General features: G+C 42.1%; 1 protein-coding gene across 4 annotated transcripts in view; it reads right to left on the bottom strand.

Moving 5' to 3' along the window:
* The window catches only part of AKAP13 (A-kinase anchoring protein 13), a 203,203-nt gene that overhangs the window by 70,407 nt on the left and 114,769 nt on the right, over positions 1-18,027 (bottom strand). For all 4 annotated transcript variants that reach the window (XM_084214119.1, XM_084214121.1, XM_084214120.1 and 1 more), the window contains exon 10: positions 17,589-17,650. In XM_084214119.1, coding sequence (XP_084070245.1) covers positions 17,589-17,650 — 62 coding nt within the window. The remainder of the gene's footprint in view (positions 1-17,588; positions 17,651-18,027) is intronic.

An 18,027-nucleotide genomic window follows, 5' to 3' on the forward strand; every position in this document is an offset into this window, starting at 1 on the left:
GACTACACAGAAGCACAGTTACACTAGAGATTTAGCAGGCTCAGTAACCAAGCAAAGGGCTTCTTCTCCTGAGACTGGATGGCACAGTGGCCAGCCCTGACACAAAGGCTGGCCTTGGACCTTGCACCTGAAGGTGTCCTCAGGTGCTGGAGCAGGCTGGGACTCACAACAGGTGAGCTCTCCTGGTGAGGGACACAGGGACACTCTTACCTGGTCAGTGCCAGGGTCTCCCCACACTTCCCATATGCTCCAGTCTCTCCCTCACATCCCAAAGTCTCATCTCCACCACACCACCAGCTGAACTGAGGAGGATTCCTCTACAAGGCTGCCTTACAGCTACAATCCCTGGCTCAAGATCTCTGCCAATCACTCCGTTCTCTCCAACAATGAGCAGAGCTTCTGCTTTCAGTATGAGGACACACACAATGTGGTTGTACTTTGGGGACTTTCTGGAGCCACCAGTTTTCTCCACAAGTAATGAGTCCCAGCAGTCATGTGCCCATCAAGACAAGGAATCAGAAATGGCTGTGACAGCATTCCAGCCCTTCAAACACTACCATAAAAGGCAGGGATTTCCTCAAATCTAAATTTACAAGACAGGAACCCATAAACAAAGTATGTGAATTTAGTTCAGGTGTAGGAATTTGCAACAGTCACAGTGTCTTAATGATGCCTAATGTTTCATTATGGAGCGCCTTTTTTTTAAAAACTGATATAACAGATAGATTAGTTTTCAAATCAATTTAATTGCAGCTGCTGGTATACCCAGCCAAGATTCATCCTAACAACAACTGCACAGCTCTGCTCAGACACTCCCTTTAAAGCATTTCACCTTTGATCCACAGAGCTCCTCTGGCAACCAGAAAGAGATGTCCAGCTGCAGGGCTGCCCAAGGAATGCCCACCATGCAGAAGAGGTGAGCGTCACTACCTGTGACAGTGCATCTTCCACAGAGATAAAAGATGGGTCCAACTTGCAGCTGCATCAACACCCAGTCTTCTGTGGCTCACATTACCTCACCCTTCTTGCAGGTAAGGGGAAATGAGAAGCATTTGACTGGAGAGTCAAAGCAGATGGGAGACACGCTGGGAAATGTGCAGCTTTCACAGCAGGAGGACAGTTTTCCTGAGCTATGCACAAGCATTTTGGGATGGCCAAAAGCCACAAGTAACCCAGTGGGAGCTTTCGTGGGGCAGAAAGGAACAGAAGTCTCTTGGGGGAGGTGCAGACAGGTGAAGAGAAGTAGCCAGGGAAGCTACAGACTCACAGCAAGGTGACTCCAGGCACAGGATGTGTCCCAGGACTTGGTGCATGTCCTCTGAATCAAGATGATGACCTGCCTTACTCCTTAATTATGTGTTTAGATCTAGTAAAGGTTGTCAGTTATCTCCTTCACTCCCCTACACCTTCAGCCACAGAGGGAAAGAATCAACACATACCAAGAAAAAAAATAACCCCTTCTCTCCCTTCTTTTCTTCTTTTTTAATTTAAGGTTCCAAATCCCTCATTTATTCCAAGAGTTTTTTCTGTAGTTATGTTCCTGACTCACAGCAAGGATCAGGGGGCTGGTGACGACTACAGACACCCCAAGTGAATCTCATCTTCATTTCCAGACTTTGCTGTTGAAGGAAGAGGGGGGAGAGGGGAATATAATATAAACAAGTAGAAGATAATGTGCCAGACACACTCTCCCTTGGGAGACCATCACCCTCTTCCCACATTAGGTGGGGCTTTTGCTGCACTGTTTCAGGCTAGAAATCTTGCCTTGCACACAGCCTGCAATCCACACAGGCACTGTCAGGCAGACACAGAACACGACTCAGCCCGGACGGAGCAGAACAAAAGCTTCCAGTCTCTTTTGTCCAGCTATTTAGGCAGTCCTTGAATGCCATACAAGTTTTTAGACAGTATATAGCATTTATATAGCTCTGAAACACAATGAAACAGAAGATCAGAAAATAAGAATTAAATTTGAAAAAATCTACTCTAACAAGTAAATAATTCTCTCTTTTTTTGGCGAGTTGCTCAAAATGGAGAGGAGACGCGAGCAGCAGCCCCGGCCACCGGCTGCTGATGCGACAGTTCTGAGCTTCTTATTGAAAACATCTGGAAGCTCTGAGCCACTTTGTGCAGCCAGGAGTTTGAAACTATCCAATCATTTCATATCCAAACCCAAGTCCAGCGCTGCGGATTTCAAGGGAAGGAAAAGAGGGGGAAGAAAAAAAAGAACAAGCGCACTTGATCACGCCATATGATCTGTAACTCATCCAGATAAAACTCCTCCTCCTCCTCCACCCGCTAACAGACCTCTTAATGACAAGGAAATCATGGTTATCCTGAAACAGACTGAACTATTGTTATCTGTTTCAAATTACTTTTGCCATATCGTTATGAAACACTGCAATGATGCAATCTGCAGAAATACTCAGGCGCATTAACTTTTTAAACTACGACTCTGATAGGAACTAAGGGAGCAGCAGATGAAAGGAAAAAATTCTCCTGTTTTAAGCAAGGCAAAATCCATTTCTGAGCACTAAAATGAGGTGATAAAAAATTCATCAGACAGTAAGTGAGAAGAATTACAATTTCAATTGCTCTTTTCTTAAAAGAAAGCAGCTTTTTGGGAAGGCCTTTTAAAATTTTACATTTCTGGCTCTTGCGAGGATAGACAAAACAAATCACTTTTTTCCTAAAACTAAATAAGGCAAAGGAAATCTGTACTCTCATGCTGCAAAGCCTGTAAGAGGAGCACGTCCAGTCTGGAAAGGAGAGCACATCCATCCTGTCTGCTGGGAGGGAGGTCAGAGCCCACGTGAGACCAGACCACGATGGACAACTCAAATGTGGATTCTGAAGCAGACCAGGCTGCTGTTGACCACAACAAGCACTCCCACCACAAACCTTGGTCAAGAGCCCTGGATATCTCATGGCATTTCTCATGTTTGCAGGAGCACTGCAACACTGAGAGGAGTTTTGTGGCTGACCCAGTCTCACTGTGCCTGTCCATCTGCATCCCTGTGGCAAATCCATGCTACCCTAAGGGGGAAGGTCAGTGATGCACCAACAAACCTTCACAATCGTTGTTCTGAAACACCTCCATATCCATCAGCTTGATTTATTCCTTGGGGAAAATCATCCACAGTACCAACACAAGTTTTATTCTCCAGCCTGGGACTCTCCCAAAACTTCCCTATTTAAATCATATACTCACACCAAGGTCTGGAGAGAGGCATTTCCTTGCGGAGCAATGCTTTGGGACAACACGGCTGGGGTGAATTTAACATCAAAGAATCCACTGTCCAGCTGCAGCCTGTGTTTGAGCTCAGACAGAACCAGACAGAAACAGCTAAAGAGCCATGAGGGAATGAAGAGGGCTTGGAAAGCTGTCAGACACGGATACATGGAGCACGTGTTTTGAGAAAATACCAAAACACCTTGAGAGACCTTCAGCCACTTCCTGACCTTCCCTTTTTCTAATATTTCTCAGAGACTCAGTGTATATTTTTCAGGAATTTCTATTGTCCAAATAACCTTTAGAAAAATGCTGAAGCTTTGGTCAGCCACAGAGCATGCCTGAACATCCTTCCAGAGGAAGTCAACTGCCCATCTTACAGCTCCCAAATGGCTACAGGAGAAACACAACCCACTCAAGAGATTAGCAACCCCTCAGCTGACTCCACATCACTTTGCAAGATCTGCTTCTTCCTTTACCAAAAATAACTGCAATTGGGATGTCTAGCTGGCTGAAGTGCTGTGGGATCTTGGACCAGCCCACAGATATTTATTTAGCATGTTATAGGAGTTGAGAGAAATATTTCTGCTGTCAAGCACTGGACATGTTGCTTTGCTCTCTGAGTTTCAACATCCTGTAAATAGGGAAGGGACAACATGAGTGGATAAAGCAGGAACAGTCCCACAAGAGGCTGTCAAGGAGCACCTGAGCTATGAACTGCAGTAACAAATCAGCTGCATGTCCCCTGTGTACTCCTGTCAGCTGGTCCTGTGCTCAGGCTCTACCCACCAGGGCACGGGGTCTAATGACTTAGAGATTGGGTCAAGCAGCAAAAAAATGGGGACTTTTGTAAAGAATAACACAATTTGCAACCAAAACAAGTGGTTGGAGGATAATGCTTTGATTTCACAGCCGGCACAGCCCAGCCTGGAAATGACGCTCACTTCTCTGATGTCATCCAACACTAAAGTTGATCACAATAGATTTGCTTATGTTTTCCTTTCTGGTTTTCAGTTGCTGTCAATAAACATGTATATTTTACATGCACACAAGGAGTGGTAATCTTCACTAATTACTGTGATTCTCCTGTAAAGGAAGGATTACAATTTTGGGGATCTGGAAAGATAATGTCATAATAAAAGTATTTAAAATAGCAAATTGAATTTATAGGAGTTTTCAAATCACTGTAAATATTATAAAAGTCTCTTGAAATTGGTTTGCACAGACCATCCCTCAAAAACCCAAAGTCCTGCTCAAGCCAAATCAAGCAATGTCTAAGAATTTGTATGACAGAGGAGTTAAGGAAGAGATCATTGCATTTGTCTCAAATGCAAGAAAAAGGGGATGTTTAATTATCTATAAAGCTTACAAATTCAAAAATCAAAGGAGTTTCTAATTTTTATGTAATCCATAATAAAAATGCATATTCTGACATGACTGAGATAGATACAGGATATAAGAAAGTACTGATTTATACAACTAAAAACACATGTTCCGTTCTCCCCTAACAACACATTCTAGACAGACCGAATCTCTACAGTTCAAGATAAGAGGTTAAAAAATAGTTCAGGTTTTTGTGCAGGAAAACAAAGCACCTCACATTTCCAGACTGCAGGAAACATCCCTGTGCTCTGAAATGATCCCCACTGCTGTGAGGCAGGGCACAGGAGCAGGCAGGCATCGCCTGAGCCACTCCGGGATGCCTCAGCATAACACGAGCTCAGTGCCATGAAATGCCTGGTGGACGGTTCTAGCTGATGAATTATGTCTTCAGCTAAAAACAGAGACAGGGTAGCAGATTATGGAGATGAATTGGCGGATAAAGCCCAACATAAATGACGTATGGCATGACTGAGTGAAATTAATGGACAATATAAAAATGACACATCTTGAACTGAGGAAATTATTCAACTTTTACCATTCTTTCATGCCTACAGTTTAAGGCACTGTAATCTAACTGAAAAACAGAGACGGGTCATTCAAATGAATAAATCATGCCAGAAAATGATTCAGTTTCCCTTCTTTTATTTTTTTCTTTTATTTTTTTTTTCCTTTTTAACTGAAGTCCCTAGGACTCAGCCCTTCGGAAGCCCACACGACCCAGTGTATTGTCCTGGCCAGGCACTCTGTCAAAAGGGAAAAAGTTATCTTTTCTATCATCTTGTAATTGAAAATCTGGGAGGGGAAGCACTGGGAAAGCAGAGCACTGTACAAAGGCACCCATCATATTCCCAGGTCAGCTTTTTGCTTGGCTGCTAATGAAGGTTTGAGGACACTGTTGCATTTGTTTTGCCCTTCCAATTTTTCTGTTTGCTTTGTGGGAAGGAGGATCTCAGTCCCCATGGGTACCTGAGATGCTCTGAGAGCAGCCAAGCCCTCTCCCATCAATAACAGCCACTCCTGATCACCCTCCTACCTACACCCACATCCAACTAATATTTTTGTGCCCTCTCTCCATGCATTTGGAAACCTGAAATGAAATCCAATGCAAACTTTGAGAGGAGGCATTTGGAATCCAGCTCCTGCCTGGGAGGTCTGCTTTAGGACCACATGAGTATTCCTTTGCTCACTGTTTTATCCGTTTCCCTGGTAGTCCTCTGTAAAGAATATTAAACAAACATGTCTTTACAGCTCAAGAGCCCAGGAGAGAATGTTGACCCTGTGGAAAAAACCCTGGTTTTATCCATTTTTACCCCACTTTCATCACTTTCATCCCTCTGGACTAAGTATGTATATACAAGGGTAAGGATTTGTGGGTCCACAAAGCCATCATTAAGGACTGCTACATCAATCCAGGCTGAGTATGTTCTCCCCTATAGCCTGATTTTAGAAAGTATTTTTAAAGGAATTTCAGGGCATAAAACATGTATAATTACAGCCAGATACGTGGAAGCATCACCATTAGTAAGGAATTTTCTCAACAGTTGATGCTGCTCCAGAAAAAGAATAAAATATTTATCCTAAGGTTATAAACTAACATATCCTACACCTCTACCAGCTTTTCAAAGATCCCTCTACACTAACACTTGTTGTTGCAAGGTTAAATCCTAACTGGAATAATGGGTGCCAAGCCCTGCTCCTGTGCCTCTCCACTCAGTTAAAGCTAGGGAATGTCCCTGCAAATATGGGGAATGCCAGGCCAATACAGGTGCTTTAGGAAAGTTTGAGTTGCTGAGTTTTTGTGCTCCCCTCTCTCATTCCCCACCTGCCAGAGATTTCCATATCTTTAACAGCTTTTTTTTTTCAATAGATAAATATATTTAAGACAATGGATGATGATAAATGGCACCAAAAATGTCAAAAAGCAGCATTTATGATATCCTGCAATTTCCCTGAATTATCCTTCTGATTTGGACTGTCCCAGGAGCTGCAAATTGCTGTGCTGCAGATAAGGAAAATGGAGCATCTGAGATTTCTCGCCAGTGACTACAAGGAAAGGCTTCATTTTGTACTCTTAGGAAGAAAGAGGAAAATGTTCTGAGGCTTTCTCTTCAGGCTAAAATCCAAAACATTTACAAGACTCAAGAGCACAAAAGCTTGCAGATAACCAGCAGAACTGATGCCAGTTCCATCAAAGCAAACAACTAACAGCAACTGGGAGGAATGCAGATTATGCAGCATCCCTCTCTATTGAAAAAAATCTGTTATACAACAGTTAAATAATTTAACTACTCCAAGTTATTATTCCTCAGTTAGTCTTTTTTGGCTATCATGCAGCAACTAGTCTCTTCTGTTTCTGAAGTTTGCCTTTAGGAGGAAAAAAAAGGCACTTCAAAACATGCAAAAATTAATGAAACCCATATGTGGGATACTGTCATTATTCCATGTTTATAAGAGGATCAGGTTTTGTTAAATGGGCTTACTTAATGCAGACGCATAAGCAAAAATACCCAGCAAAAGATCTGAAAGCTATTGAAAGTAAAATATTTTCACAATTTAAATAAAAGCCACTATATATTTTGGTGCAACTTTGTTTATGGCTGCTCTGACAGCTTGTAAAGTTCTCCTAACCAGAGCACCATCTCCTAGATATGATTTTACCTTTCTGACTTTCACCCTCATACTGTATTTAAGCTGGGCCAACCTAAAAATCAATGGCTTATGGAAACATCTGTTGATACAGGCACACAATTTTGACTTTTTTCAACAGCTGTTGTTATTTTATGCTCTTTTTTGGCTGGGCCAGTTGGTAAGACTGGAAGAAAATAAAAGTTGGGCTCCTTTCCTGACTTTGGTCTCTGTTTAGTGGCTGCAGTCAGCACCTTGTTCCCTCCCCTGCACTGGAAGTTTGGGGGGGATAAAGGCTGAATGCCCCCCAAGTGTGGTCTTGCCCACCAGACTCAGACAAGAAATAAAGGAAATCTCACTAAATACTGGCTTAAAACACCCCCTGTTATTGCTGCTTTCTGCCCCTACAAGGGACTAAAACATCCTCTGCTGCCCATCTTCCTGGCTCCCATTTGCACCTCCAACAGCAATCCACAATAAACCCCAGGTTTGTCTTGCCCCCCCTCCCTCTATTTCACTGCTGGGATCCAGACATCTGCCAACATCCTCTGTAAAAGATAACACACAATATATTTTAAGAGTCAAGCTGCCACAAGATATTTGGTGCTTCAGACAGTGCTCCTTCCCAGACAGAGAACGCTCACTGGAAGGCTTGCATAAAAACAGAATGTACTTTTCTTGTGAATCTAATGATTGCCTAAGGAAAAAAAAAACCAAAACAACAAATTCAACCAAAATATCCTATTTTCAACATTTAATTCAGTTGCTAGTTGAAACAAGATGTTTCTATCTAAATTCTGTTTTCTTGAGGGAGAAGAAAACAACTTACAAAGCTTTTAAAGAGCTCCAGTCTTTTTCAGTGTACATTCAAAGAGCCAAAGAAAGCCAATACCCCATGCACAGATTTTTTCTTTCCCCTTGCTCTTTTAACAGAGAGGACTTGTTTAATCTTACCTTCAAACTTCTTATTTCCTTGCCATGCACTCCTAGAGTCTCTGTCAGTTGTGCCAATGCTTGCCCAAAAGGACAGTCATAAAAAAACCCACTTTAAACAGAAACTGCTCATCTAGAGGAGGGAGAGCCCCAGGTTCACAAGCAGAGGAGATATTTCAGCATTAAAGAATTCTCGGAGCTACTCCAAGACAGAAATTTTTGTTGTCTGCTGCACTGCAAGGATTTTAAGCCCAGAAAGAAGCTATTTATTTAGTCTATATACATAGATTTATAACAAAGGCAGAGGATCCATCTACAGTCTTCTGGGTGCTTTTTGCATCGTTTATAGCATACGAAGTAAAACTCAGCTTCCTCAAAGACAGAAAAGAAGAAATAAACAAGGCTTGACAAGAACAATCAAACACTGTCCCCCAAATATACAGCTGTGAACTAAAAAAGCTTTTTGAGCTGCCTCTTGATGTCTACTCAAAACACAGAATTTGCAAAATGCCCTAAAACCCATTTCTGCCCACAATGCATGGAGGAGTTTCTCTCACCCCTTCCCTTTGTAAGGCCCCACTCTTTCCAGTCATGCCTCTCTTTGATTATCTACATGTAGGAATATCAGGACATGATGTAAGCAACCTTCATTCTCTTTAAAAGGCTCAAAAAAAGGTACATTACTGTTCTGTTTTAACCCTGGAGTGCAGGCATTTGAAGCTAAAACTTTTCTGCCTCCTCCTGGGCAAGCAGGTCAGTAAGTGTTTCCTCACCTTGTTATGGCCAGCGAGGTAAAAAAAGAAATAATAGTGGAACAAATTACCAAAGAATCCTTCTGTAATCTCAGTAGATTTTAACAGCCCATCCCTCTCCATGCTTTTGGTAAGAATCAGTACAGTATTTTGGAAAGGCAGAAGAGACTTCATACTCCTAAACATAAGATGATCTCAGATTGAAACTAAAGTTTTAGAGAACTGCACCTCCAGTCTTTGAAAATGTGTATTTTGGAAATATTCCTCCTAACTGCTTTTAGGCATTTAATATATCAAGCTGTGTTAAGAACCAGAAAAAGTTCAGTGTCAAGCAGTTCAGGATTATGATATTTTTTTTTTGATTAATGGAGGTAAGCATAGTCTCAGACACAAAACAAACAAGTCACTTGATGTTAAGCAGACTCAGTACCAGAGCTCAGACTAATGAGTGAGCAGGGGTGAGGCTTCACGTTCCTGCCTCTTATCTCAGCAGCTGGAAGGACACCACATGTAGAGGGAGAGCACAGCCAGAGACAGGCAGAGCCAGCCCCCAGGTACCTGCAAACACAGTATTGGTGCTCCAGTGGGGAAGATGGAAATGCTCCAGGAGAGGGAGGCACGTGGTGTTGGTAAAGATGCAGATAAGAATATGTCCCCAAATAACTAAGTTTAAAAATAAGCCACTATTAAGTGGCTGTAATGGTATCAAGGCAAAATCTTTAGGGAGAAGTAATATCTAACCAGGCTGAGGAAACCATAAGCCACCCGTCAGACCTTCTGCAGATCTGAAAGGAGAGCAGCTTAACTCAGGTTAAGCAACAATTCCTCTGTTTCAAACTACACAAACAGAAGAGAAAGCAAACGAGGTAATCCAGAAATATTTGCTCTATTTTTTGGATTAGTCTCCTGAGCACAGCTACCACCTTCATTTTCACCAAGTACATCACTGGCACTAAGATGATAAACACAGCAAGTAAGAAGGGAGGGAGCAGTTAAGTTCACCGCTGCTCAAGAAAAAATCAGAAAGTTTGCTACATCAAGTACATGTTTATTTAGACATAAATTTAATGTATAAGTGAAGCAGCAAGAGAAGTGGAAGAATAACTTAATAATCTGCAAGAGATCAAGTGCAAAAGAAAGTCTGGTTTAGAATTTGCTCCCATCTGCTAATTCCTATACAGCTGATAAAGTATATTTCATTAAACCGTTGCAAAACATTTTATGCTCTTGTTACAGCCTCCTTGCTGGGGTTATTCCAAAGCAGAAGTCCAAAACACAGACCAAAGCAGCAAAAAATCAAAGTAGCAATGGAAAGGAGGTACAGCAGCACGGAGAAGAAACTCTTATCCTTTGCGTCTACCTGCTCTGGGGGCCCCCCCAAAAAAGTCACTCTTGTCCATGCTTTGTACATGTCATTTGGAGACATCACCTCTTCTTTGGCATAATTTATGACTAAAGTCTTTTACCAAAATTCAGAAGTTTCCTATTCTTGAAAGTTTTAATTAATTATGATAGCAAGGACAGCTATGAGTGCCCACAGCCAAACACAACACACCGAGGCACTGCTCTGACCCTGAGGTTTGAGTTCTGACCTTCAGCTGCCTCAGCTCAGCCAAACCCACTCCCTCCCAAACTTTTATTTTGGACATCACATTCTTGGACACCAAATCACACAGTCCTTCTGGGTAGACTACGGTATTTGAATCATCCACTGCAACATTAACCATTTATTCTTGTTTCACACCTCCAAGCTGAAAAACCTCCCCACCACCACCACCAGTGTGTGCTGTACAACTGCAAAGATGTCCCTGCAAAGCCAGAGAGCCATCAGTCTGCCCAGTGCAAGGATGCTGCATAAAGAGGCAAACATTTAGTTATCACCCAAGCTTTTATGTCATCTGATGTTTTAACAGCAGCTTGAGCCCAGAAACATTCTGCAACACAGCTGAGTCACCCTGGGCCACACCAAGATGTGTACTTAATATCAGGCAGAAACAGACAGTGAGCAGAAACAGCTGAGATGCTGCAGGGAAAAAAAAAAAACAGGTTTCTACTTTTGCATGAAAATAATATAATAAGGGAGGGCAAACAACTTAAAATAGGTGGGAAAAGGCTGAGAACAATAACAAAATGGAAAATCTGTGAAAGGACCATGAGGTGACAGGCACTTTGATTCCATCTTTCTAAGGAAAAAGTTTAACAGTATTTCTTATCTTCTTACACTCATCATTCTTTTCATCCTTTGCTGGAAGTTAAAGTCAGAAATGGATATTGCCTGGATATTGCTAGAGTCTGCTTCATCAGTGCCCAAGAGTTCCTGTTCATCTCTCCTGTCTGTCCCATGACTACTCACAAAAACCCAGAACAAACGTATGGGAATATAATTAAAAATCTATTTATTGCATTTATAAGGTTTTCCTCTAAAGTGGTGTAAATGCCAATAAACGGCAAAAAAACGTAATCTACAGAAAAGCTTGAACAGTGGCTTGTCTACACTGAAGGGGGCCAACTCTGGCTTGCAAAATATCAGAATGGAACTAGGTAAGTTCCTTCAGAAGGATAAAATCCCAGTGATCTGATAGAGCAAAGTACTCGTTTGTCATAATAATGCAGCCTCCATCAAAAGTCCACATTTGGTCTCCCATGTTATCATCTTAGTTTTCTCTAAATTTAGACCAGGAATTCAATGTGCAGTAACCATGTCGACTGTCCAACAGCAAACCACAAAACTTTTAAGATATTTCAAACACAAATAAAAGAACCTATAGGATAAAGGACACTGGGCCTTTCAGAAACAGCACAGTATTTTCCCTCATAAGGTACAATATTCAATGCCAGCATTCCTTTGCTAGACTAACAGTCTTAAACTTCCACTATTTTATGGAATATATGGATCCATACTTTCATGACTGCTTAAAAAAATGAACAGATCAAACCACTAGAAGAGAGCACCAAACCCAGGATTTTCTATACTTAGAATCTGTTAGGTCTGTATTTTACAAACTTGTAAAATAACAAGAGTTCTGATCTGAAAAAGGATCTGAAAGCTACTTTAATACACTGATGTAAATAATTTATGAGTGAACCCCTTTGTCTGAAGCAAGCCATAAGGGAGCATTGCAGAACTGTAGTAATTAAACAGTTGTCTTTAATCTAAACCATCTCAAAACTACAGCCAGAATATACAAACAACTCTGCCTCTGAAGCAACAGCATCTGCAGATGAAACTGCAGGTAGATCTTGATGCTTTTAACAATGAGTGTGAAAAAACAGAGGGATAAACTTTGCTGCGACTGGGAGGCTGGCAGAACCAGATGTTTCATTAGAGAAAATGAGGAAATGATGAAAAATCAGAGTATCAGGCAGCAATCTTTGCCTCTGAAGAACAGTGGCAGAAGGGGAAGGCGAAGGGGAGGAGAATTAACTCACCATCTCCAGAGATCAGCGGGGGCTGGCACAAGCTGGCCACGGTGGGGGCAGCGTGGGTGCCTTCATCTGCCCCAAGCCAGACCTGGGAGCAGCATCCCTGCACTGAGCTGGGGATTTGGCTCCGTGTCCACGTTCCTGCCTCGCCCCTTAATATCCGTGAATCCTGTGACTGAGCTTGGAAACTACTGTCTTGAGCTGGGGATTATCAGCATTCTGGATAAAAAGGCACCGGAAATGCAGCACCCAGAGAAATTCAGCGCGGGACAAAAAAACCCCTGCCACAATAGCTGTATAAATGCCTTCCAGGCATGAGTAATGGTAAAGGCCAGACAAGAAGCTCAGCCTGGTTTGAATTTCTTTTTCTTTTCCTTCCCTCAGGTTTTATTCTCGCTCCCTGCAGCTTGTGTGGCGATGGCCAGAGCAGCCGGTGAAAGCCGGGGTGATGTGTCCTACAGAGCCATGAATTCACTCAGGGCTGGCCAGCTGACACAATTTCCTCAAGGAGCTCAAAGCCTCTGCTCTGAGCATCCGGGGCAGACACAGGATGCTGGTGGGTGTGAGAAAGGGCTTGGCAGATGACTAGCCCAAAGCCCTGACCCGATGGGTAAGTGTGTGTCAGCCTCCAGCATTAATGCCAGGCTCAGGGCAGGCTCCCTTTTGGCTCAGATTTTCCATGTTTACTGTAGTTACAGGACAACATTTACAAAGAAAGGGTTACACAAGTGGTTTTAAAGAGGCAGGGTGAGAACACAGCCTATTGTTAAGGCTGCACTTTCCACCACCAGACCCAGCTCTGATTTATTTCCAACACTTCAGCCACTTGCTCTGAAATTGTCCAAGCTGTTGAGGAAATTCCTCTGCTATTCTGCAGGCCCTTTGGAAAAAGGGGATTTGCAAACCCCCTCCCATAGTATGTACATGTGTACGCCTATGCAGATGAAGAAAATGAACTTCAGTGCATACAGACAACCTGAATTTTGTCAGGTTCTCATGGTGAGCAGTTTGCTAAAATAGTTGATTCCTAAGAAAATAAATTGGAACCTGGAGAACTATAACAATCCCTTGTCTTGGGTCACCTGCAAGGTTCAGTAGTTTGGAACTGCACCAGACTCTGCTCCTCAGGAGGTGAGTGACAGTGTACACCTTGGCCAGAATTTTATCCATTTATCTGATGACTCCAAAGAAGACAAAAATGAGAGATTACAAATGGGGGAAGGAAAAATCTCTGCATTCTTCACACCTACTGTCCATCCCAACACTCATCTCAGTGCTATGTGGGTCTCTACTCTCTCCCATAGGCTCTTTTCCATCCCCTTCTTCCCACCCTCATCTCCTGCAGTACTGCTGTCCCAGTCCCCTTCCTGTGCTCATCCTGCCAGACCCTGGCCAAGCAGCTCCTGGCTCCTGTCCCTGCTCAGCAAAGCACAAACATGGGGGCCTACAAACCAAAACCAACGGGCTTGGTCCTGACAGCATCAATTCTCTTATCTCTAACAACACCCAGCCAAGGAGGTTTCCTGGCCTCCCTAGGTGGTCTTGCAACAGTTTTATGATAGTAACAGGATGTTTTCACAACACCCAGCCTAAATCATCCTGGCAAATTAGCAAATCAGTAAATTAAACTGCCATGGAAATCTGGGACTTTAATAACCACTATTACATCTTGGCAGCCTGCTGGATTGCACAATGGTTTTCTTTTTGCTGCATCGAATAAATTTAGTTCTTTCAATCTCTTCTCACATTTCTTAATCTCTTTTCATTGTTCCCTTCTGGACACTTTCCAAACTGCCTGTGTCTTCCTCTGAGCAGGGTACCCCAAACTGGATTTGATGGTGCTGATGATGGCTCCACAGTGCCACACATGAGTAAGTCACCTCCTGCACCTTACAGAGACACTCCTTCAAATATAACTCCAAACAAGATTTGTCTCTCTTGCAATAGCTCTTGCAGTTGGTCCATTTCTAATCCAGTTCAAATCCTCAACCTTATTTTAACCTATCCCTCTCCAGCTTAAACCTGACTTGGTAAAAGTGCATTTTGCTTTCTCCTTTGCAAATGCAGCACTCACTGTCTGCTTTTATCTCTTATCTGGATGTGCTCTCCAATTTCTTAAGGTCACTCTGAACCCTGACCCTGTTCTCTCAAGTGCCTACAATCCCTCCTGACCTGATACCATCTGAGTGTTATAAACATACCTCCATCTTCCAAATCATGACTGAAAATATTGCAAGTTTCCCCCCAGAAAGTGACCTTGCTGATATATCAATTGTTACTGCACTACCTGGATCAGTGGAGGGATGTAAGTGCAAGAGTTTTCTAAGCTTCATTCTCGGCAATTTCTGAAAACACAGACATTAATTAACTAACTAATACAGTTAATAAATGCAGTGGGAAGGCTATCTCCAGTGAACTCTGTCCTGAGGTCAGCCAGCTACAACTTCTCAGTCACAGGCTCAGACAACCCAGCAGCACAACCTTATCCATCCTGCCACATGAAGACAAAGATTCAGCAATTAATGAATCACAACCAATTTCTGGGATCAACACAAGAGAAGCATATCAGGGTACAGTTCATTTTAAACTGCTGCTTTACTTTTATGATGCTAGAGCCACAAGCTCCATTTTAAATTATTTTAATATTGCAGCATGCAGAAGCCAAACCAAATTTCTCATCAGAAGTAAAAATTATTCCATTTTACAAACGCTAAATTATTATTTTAATCAATCACATCAAGTGATTGTCCCAGCTCTACTCAAGATTCCCAAACTAAGCAGAAAGATAAGGACCAGGAGAATCTCCATCAGGATAAGCAACATGCAAGAAGCCTGGGAAGTTCTGGTTACTGAGTTTTACAGCTGAAAAAACTCTGAGAAAAAATTCTGGAAATTTAAGAAATAGGTAACTTAAAAACTCATTTTTAAGTTTTGGAAAAAAACATTTTTTCATTATTTTCTCTTAAGTACTTATAACCCTACAGACCATTATTTTCCTAAACATTTTTTAATAGTGGCTTTTCTTGACATGTGCAAGAGCCTTCTGAAACAACTACGGGAGAAAGTGTGAGATGTCACATCTGCAACACTGGCATCACAGACCCAGCTAATTCTAAAAATGCTTCACAGTTTTTCATTCTTCAGAACCCAGCTTAGAAGAAAGAGTTTTCCCCCTTCTCTCTCCAGAGTACTCAAGCTACTGTCCTTCAGCCTGACTGAACTATACAAGAAATTGCACATTTTAAACTCCAAGACTGTTTTTCTAAAGTAACTTGTGCTTCTGAAAAGCAGTCTGAAAATTTCTCACCCATAAAACATGACTTAGCAATAATTCCCATGATCCAAAACTGCTGACAGCACCAGTGAGGCTGCAAAATATTGCAGCTCCTGAGGAGGGGCAAGCAACAACACTCCTGTTTGCAGGAAGTTAAAGAAAACCACCTTTACTAACCACAAATGGCTCTGCAATGAAAAGGCAATGAGAACCCAAAAGACTTCTGGCCACAAAAAGCAGCAGCACTAAATAAAGCAGAGTAAGGATGGTGGCTTTTACCGGCCACCAGCTCGCATGTGTGAATTAAACTCTATTTATAAGCCTTCCATACTCCTTTTTGGTTGGTGGTTTTTTTTAATAACCTTAATATAGTGCAGTTGTTTTGTTTTGTTGAACGTAGCAACAGGAAACTCTGTCAGTCCTGCAGCAAACTTTCCATTCCCCTGGCACTCCCATTCCTGCTTCGGAAAAGCCAGATTTCTAAAGAGGTGTTTGACAGGGTGGGAGGGAGAGGAAGAAGAGAAGAAAGCACACACACAAAACCCAAAATGCCTGTAAAACATGCAAAATGGAAGGTAAATTCAATCCTTTTTTTTTTCTTTTCTCCTTGTTTGAAAGTAAAAGGCCATGTCCTAAATTGTGTTTTCTAAAGATTTCTTACTTCACTACCAGATTTGGAAGTATTGGTCAAGAAAATTATCTTTAATAAAGGGTCAGTAAAAAAAAAATTAAATTCAGTAGCATCTTTCCACTCACATATTCCAGTAATGAAAGACTTCCATATCAGCACAAATTTTGGCTTGGAAAGTTATTTTCTCTAGTCCCTTGCTAACTCACCAAGCAAACAGCTACAGAAATTAAGCCTTAACTTGTTAAAACCATAATAAACCTGATTTTATTACAAGCTTTGGCAAGACTGTTCTGCTGCTCAAAGAGCTTTACTGCATGATGAGCAAAGATTTTTGGAGCTCCACCCTGCAGTGTAAACTCATCCCAACAGTATTTTCTCTTTTAACAGCTTCATAATGGTAGGGGAAGACACAAACACAGCTGCTCAAAGGCAACATGCTCCAACACAAGGCTGCCATCAATTTGCCATTTACAAAACACTTTTTCAGAAATATGAAACCACACATAAAATACAGGAGCAAATACAAATCCATCTAGGAAAGGTAAGACCAAAAAAAACACAGCTATTGACAAAGCAGAATTTGTATTAGTGGTGCTTAAAATGACAATTATATTCATGTAAAGCTAAATATCAACCTTTCTTTTTTTTAATCACAGACAATCCTTAAATATGGCAAAGCACAAATAATAAAATACAATACCAATGGATTTCTGATTCCTGGCATGACCTTTTTATATTGTTTCACTGACATGAGGAATATGGCATTTCTCCCCACGTTTGATCCCTATATATCCCTCCCATTACTCATTTTTCTTCCAGCTAAGGCACAAACACTCCCAGCCTATGATGCCTTTAGACCTTGGAGTCTGTGCACACACCAGCATAAACCATGGCCAAACCTTTCTGCCAAAATCTCCCTGGAAACACAAAGCACCAGAGGGGATGGGATGGTCAGACTCTCCAGGACACCCTGGCAGCAGCAATGCAGGGACCTTGAAGGTGCTGCTGGCCCCACACAGCATCACCAACCTCAAGTGCATTGCAGGACGTGGCTTTTGTCAAACCATACACAAACCTTGGTACAACCCTGCCCCATGAGGAACCTCTTGGCTCAATCTGTCTGTGACCGGCCCAGAAAACATAAATGTGCCTGAATCCAGCAGTTGAATATGCAAGGGCTAAAAAAGCCCAGGCTGTCTTTAAAAGACTAAAGCAACGTCACTGGGCATCGTTCAGCTTTGCACAGGCTATAGAAAGGAAACCAGCAGGTCACAGCAGTAGTGACATTTCTTTACAAAGCACAGCAAAGGACAAGGTGACAACACCTGCACTCACCACTTCCTCTGTGCCGTCCTTCTGAAAATCCACCTCGTCCTCAGTTTTCATTTTCAACATCCCTGTGCAAACAGAAGATCCACAAAGGTAATTTAAAAACAAACTTCTTTCATTGCTACTAATGTTTTTTTTTGTTTACTTAAGCCAGCCCCCTGCCAACCCCCCCCCCCAAAAAAAAAAAAAGAAAACCCACCCCCAAGGTCCTTCAACAAGTCCATTTGAACCCCTACAAGGCCATTTGATTTCCAAATTCTGGTTTCATCGCTGACTTCACTGCTTCCTTGCTATTCAATTTAACAATTATCCTATCTGGGACTGAAGGAAACGATGAAACAGCAGCAACCATAGGGTGAAATTCCTGACAACCTGTAGGTGAGGCCAAGCACATCTGTAGGTAGGTATTTGTTCATGTATTTTCTTGGCTCCCATTCATCTACAT

This window comes from Fringilla coelebs (genome assembly GCF_963513975.1).
Source record: "Fringilla coelebs genome assembly, chromosome: 12".
In the NCBI taxonomy this organism is placed as follows: Eukaryota; Metazoa; Chordata; class Aves; order Passeriformes; family Fringillidae; genus Fringilla; species Fringilla coelebs.